Source organism: Buceros rhinoceros, unplaced genomic scaffold, assembly GCF_000710305.1.
Source record: "Buceros rhinoceros silvestris isolate BGI_N320 unplaced genomic scaffold, ASM71030v1 scaffold26625, whole genome shotgun sequence".
In the NCBI taxonomy this organism is placed as follows: domain Eukaryota; kingdom Metazoa; phylum Chordata; class Aves; order Bucerotiformes; family Bucerotidae; genus Buceros; species Buceros rhinoceros.
Window position 1 is genome coordinate 5,154 of NW_010411564.1, and position 5,643 is coordinate 10,796.

General features: G+C 36.2%; 1 protein-coding gene across 1 annotated transcript in view; it reads left to right on the plus strand.

Moving 5' to 3' along the window:
- LOC104493394 (dystonin-like) overlaps positions 1-5,643 on the plus strand; it is a gene marked incomplete at its 5' end in the record, with an annotated part of 44,813 nt that overhangs the window by 5,076 nt on the left and 34,094 nt on the right. The window contains one exon of the mRNA XM_010136063.1: positions 317-415. Coding sequence (XP_010134365.1) covers positions 317-415 — 99 coding nt within the window. The remainder of the gene's footprint in view (positions 1-316; positions 416-5,643) is intronic.

Sequence of the window (5,643 nt, forward strand, 5' to 3'; positions counted from 1 at the left end):
TGGAATATCGACTAGCACTGCTTGTCCCTCTTATAAACTGGTTTTATAGAGGGGATAAATGAAGTGACTGTGAACTCAAAGTATTTGTCTTCTGTTTCTTCTCCTTATGGATTTTCTCATAGATGCTTAGGATTTATTTGTGCAAGTGCACCCTGTTGATGGCAATCAGCTTTGGAATCAAAATTAGGATTTTAGTTTCCACAATCAGGATGTTGTAATCAAAATTGGGATAGGTTCTAGAGTAATGTTTGTCACTTCTTTAAAGGTTAATGGGAGTGTTTCTTTCTATCTCTCCTCCACCTTTGTTTCTCTGCAGTTCATGGATTTACGGACTCGTTATACTGCCTTAGTGACCTTGATGACTCAATACATTAAGTTTGCAGGTGACTCTTTGAAAAGACTGGAAGAGGAAGAGGTAGGTCATCCCCTGGCAGCCAACCAAGCAAAAAGAACAGCTAGGCAAATAAAGAGTAATATACCTGTTGGAATTATTCACAAAATTATCCACAGATACAAAAGATCAAAATTTCTTACATACTGTACCTTGTACTGGAATGTAGGGGTGTTAAATTGCACTTCAGATTAATTTACCTTTCAGATAAGCAAAATCCCATATGATCTGTACATTTTGCCAGTTCTTCCAGCTAGAAGGATCATGTGATTCGCTAAATTCTGATGGTGATGTAGTTACATGCAATCCGTTTTGATACTTCAATATTTTAGGGCTTGACCTTTTGGATAAATGCAGACAATAAGATGAGGGTAAACTTTGTGCGCACTCATCACTGATAACCCTGTGTAGGCCTTAGTATTCCATAGTATGCATACTGGTCCACTTAACAATGTATAAGGAAATTCATTAAACAAGGAGATATGATACACTCTTAATTAATTTCTGAAGTTTCTTTGACATGTTTAAATTTTTCTTCCTTCTACCTTTTTACCGTATTGATTCCTTGGAGTCAAACAGCTTTTTATTTATGCTTAGTATTGAATCTTGTTAAGAAGAGCAGGTTACTGAAATTGAGCAGACAAATTACTTAAAATATGTGCTTGCTACAGAATCAATCTTCCAAATAATTGAGAAAAAAAAATCCTCTTAAATTCTTCACTTTTTGGTCATTCTTTAAAGACTACAGTGTTTTAGTATAATCTATACAGTGTATATCTCTAAAACAATGCCCATATTAAATGTTGTCCTGTAGTTAATTGCACCCATATTAAATGTAGACCTATACGAATTATATAAAATTGGACAACACTCTCCTAAGGGTATACATTTTAATGTTATCACAGGACAAAGCAGAGTTCTTAAATTAATATTATGTAATTCTGGTGCTGGCTTTGTCTTTATTGGCTTTTCTTGCTATTGAATAAGTCTGGGCAGACTGTTAACCCTAACAGCACGTGTCTTTGTGCATGAAATGGTGGAGCATAATGTTTGTTGATAAGCAGCCATAATAACTGAGGATTTATTATGACTGATAATGTTAATGATATCAAGGATAAAAAGTGAAACAAAGAATGAGAATTGGAATAAGGATCAAGAAACCTGTGAATGCTGATAGGCTTCACATTTTCAAGAGTAAATGGAATCTTTTAAACTCCGTAGAGTTTCAGTCCTGAATCTTCAGGACTGTTTTGTTTGTTTTTTTTTTTTTAAATCAAATAGGCCTCATCTTCCATTCTCCTCCACCTTCCAGCAGCCTCCTAAATGTTTGATAGCTTATTTAAAGTTCATCTAAGTAGGTTTCCAGTCTCAAAGTTATTTGATGGTTTATTTTCTTCATAATCAGGGTAGCAAATAAAAAAATGAATAATCTTTTTCAAATGAGGAATGATTTTTTTTTTTCCTTCTGGTATCTGACCTCTGAATTGATTGTTCAAAAACTTGCTTCCATGTCCGTCTTTCTTCCTAACTCTTAGTAATGGCATTAAGGGAAAAATAAGATTCTTTCCAGGATACCTCAGTTTAATCCATGTCCTGTCATGCTCAGAACTTCCCAGAAGAGAGTGAGCTCCAGCAACCTGTGAAGTCTGCTGAAGTCTTTCAATTTTTGGGATGTAATGAAGCTGTTGAATTCCGAGGGGGAAACACACCTAATGAAAGCATGATGGATGTGGAATATTTGCAAAATGATACCTCTTCCAGTAAACCTAAACACACAGAAAATAAATTGGAAATTGACAGAAGACAATTGATTGCAGACGGATATGATAAAATCAAAGCTGATAAAACGTTAAAACAATTTTTAAATTACAGTGGTCCAGAAAATAGCATTAGTGGCAACAAAGAAAATAAGCTACGTGCAGAGCAAGAGAATTTAATGGGTTTTGGTGAGCAAAGTAAAGAAGAAAATAGTAGAAAAGATTGTTTTGTTTTAGCTGAGATCTGTGTTTGTGTGAGTAACATTCCTGGTGAAATGTTAAATGAGCAAATTGTTCATGGTGAGAGACAGAAAACAGAAGGAGTATTAAAGAAGTCACCTGAAGTAGAAATGATACACAGAACCAGAGAAAAAAAATTTTCAAGGAAGGCAGGGAGTGGTATTTCAACAAAGGAAGAACATGACATGCAATCAGAAACTAATTTTGTCCTAACAACAAAGAAAAATGAAGTTACTCCAAAAAGTGGAAACCATGCCCTGGATATTAGCCCTTACAAGCAGCAACATTTTTCACCAATTTCTCATTTTCAATTGCAGCCTAAGGAACATTGCTTTACAGACAGTAATAGCCATAATACTTTAAACTCTGAAGACAGAGAGCTTGAAGTGTGTGGTGAAAAAGGGGACTCTCTTTTAGGTACAAGTGGTACAATAACATTAGAGAAGGTTGCATCCTCTTCCAGAGGGCTGGTAGTGCACCATGGAAATGAAAAAACAAAGCTACATTCGCAGTCTATGAGCGATCCAGACATTTCTGGTAGCACTGAAAGGGATACAAACAAACTCCACAGAGCATCTCTGGATAAAACTTACTCCACAGCAGAAGACAAAATCCTAGAAAAATCACATATAAATCCAAATGAAGCCAAGAATACAATGCGAGAAATTTTGGCTGTTTCTTCAGGAAATATTTCAGGGAATAAGTATGCAGCAAAAGTCTCTGAATCATATCCATTAGATGTTGAAGTATCACCAGTGCATAGTGATACAAGTTTAGGTATAAAATTTTTAGGAAATGCTGGTGATTTAAATACAAATATAGACAAGTTAGAACAGGGTCAGAAGTGTAAAGATGTCTTGCTAGTTGCAGAAATGGACAGTAGAGATAAGGGTCATAGCACAAAGGATCCTGGAAAAAACACGGAACTCCAGAAAACATTCAGTGAAAAAACAGGGGAAAAACCCTCTCTTGAAAAAAATGAAAAGCAAAACCAAAGAGGCAATGATAATGAGGAGAAAAGCAGCACAAATGTTAAGGTACTAGAGTTCTTATGCAATGCAAGTGAAACAGTTAATTTAAGAATGATTCTAAACCAACCTAAATCAACATTTGAATTTCAAAATGTGCAAAGGTCAAGTGATTTAAAGTTGATCAAACATAATTTAAACAATGAATATGCTAATGGTATTTTAATTACTGTGTATTTTGAGATGCTTAAATTTTTAAAGTTCTTACTAATTTATTTTTATGGTTATTTTGTATTACTATTTAATTACTGTCCTTTTCTCCACCCAGCTGATGCTCAGCCATGTTGATTAGAAATAAGGGAAGTTGAAAAGATACAGTTTATGACTGTATCTGTACTTTTAGCTCTCTTTTTTCAAGCATAATACATTTGACTTTGTGTCTATGGGAGCATAAAAGGAGATCTGATAAGAAACCAATTTAAATTTTTTGTATTTGTTGGTGTCTGTTCAGAATTGTAACAGAGGAAATACGGAGAGGAACTGAAGAAGCTGCCTTTGCATTAGCCTTTTAGGAAATAAGTTTCATATCATATGAAAAATCAAGTAAATCTGGTGAACTTGAACTAAACCAACTTTTTTTAATTTGAGAATGTTGCTATAATTATCCTTCATGCTGTGTTGTAATATCATAGGAATATAAGTGTGTTCTTGCCTCATGTTAGCTCACATTTGCTAAATATTGCCATAATAGAGCTAATGAAGACAAGGTATGTATGATTTCAACCACATTACTACTGCTGAATACACATGTTGCTTATAAGAGTATGCCTTGATACACCAACATGCAGAGACTACAAACAGCTGACTTGTTTTGAGTAGGATTTTCCTAATTAACATGTTGGTACTTCTAACTGTGTCTACCCTGCAGAGCAGCTGTGCTTTTACAAGTGCCCCAGCTGAGCCAGTGGATTCTTTGGGGCTGTGTTGTATACTACAGAGTGTAGGTTTACTGGGGTTTAGATACTTCTTTTTCCGGAGCTTGTGCATCTTGGCTCTAGCTCTAGATACTGTTTGTTTTCTTGGAGGGGATTTCCAAACTTATCCTGTGTGTGGGTTTTTGGTTTGGTTTTTTTTTTTCTTGCTTGCAAGCATAAATTTCTTCTGCCATTTCCTACTGAACTAATCCAGAAATAATAGGCCATTTTCTCCTTGGGAGTTCTTGCACATGGTGTTTGGCTCACTGTTTTCTCTACCTATTTGTTTGGAGAAAAAGCATATGAGCCGTTGCTTGGTGCTGCTTTCCACTAAGAGGCATCTGACTGAAGTAAGAGGCTTCAGGACTTCTTCGCTTTGTGGATGTCTTTATATTTTCATATTTGGCTAATGGTAACTTCCTGAAGCTTACTGTGTCAAGAGAACGTTATGGTGGTGGGAACTGCTCGTTTTACTTTCTGGACATACCGCGTGTATATATATGAGTAAGTATTTTTCCATTCTGCTTTTTGAAGAGCCTAATATGTTTCATATGCTATATTACAAAAAGTACTTTCCAACTTGTTCTTTTACAGGTTTTAAAGAATGAAGAAGCATCAGTGCGTGAGGCTTATTCAGATCTAGTAGCACAGCAAAATAGCACAATTGATGAGAACAGAAAACTCATGGAAAAGGTAAAAACACTTGAGGAGATGTTGAAGGATATAAAGAAACAAAAGCTCCAAGTGGAACAGGAGCTCCCTAAAGTGAGAGAAGCTGCAGAAAAAGAGCGGAAGAAACAGCAAAAGGACGTGGAAGAGATCCGTCTTCAGAAGACCAAGGCTGAGCAAGAGGCACAGCAGTGTCGTATAGATCTAGAGAACATTGAGAAGGAGAAGGCAGAAGCAGAGCAAGAATTGGAGTGTGTAAGGCAGCTCATATTTCAGTCAGAGACTCAGAGAAGTATACTGGAAGAAAACCTCCGTGCTTTTAGAAATCAAATAGAGGAAAGCACCTCTACCAGAAGAAACCTTGAAGAGCATCTAAGAAGAAAAGATACTAATCTTAATGATTTAGAGCAACAGAAAGAAAGCTTAATGCAGGAGCTGAAGAAAAAAACAGAAGGAGAGGAGAAACTTGTGAAGCTGTTAAAGCAAATGGAACAAGATCTTGAATTTAAAGGGAATCTATCAGAAATAAAGCTGCAAGAGAAAACTGAAGCCAGAAGGAAGGTTGTTGAAGGCAGGTACTCTGTGACTAGAGAAACTTCCCTGCCAACTTTCACAGCTTGGCAGGGCAGCCCGGGGAGGGCTGA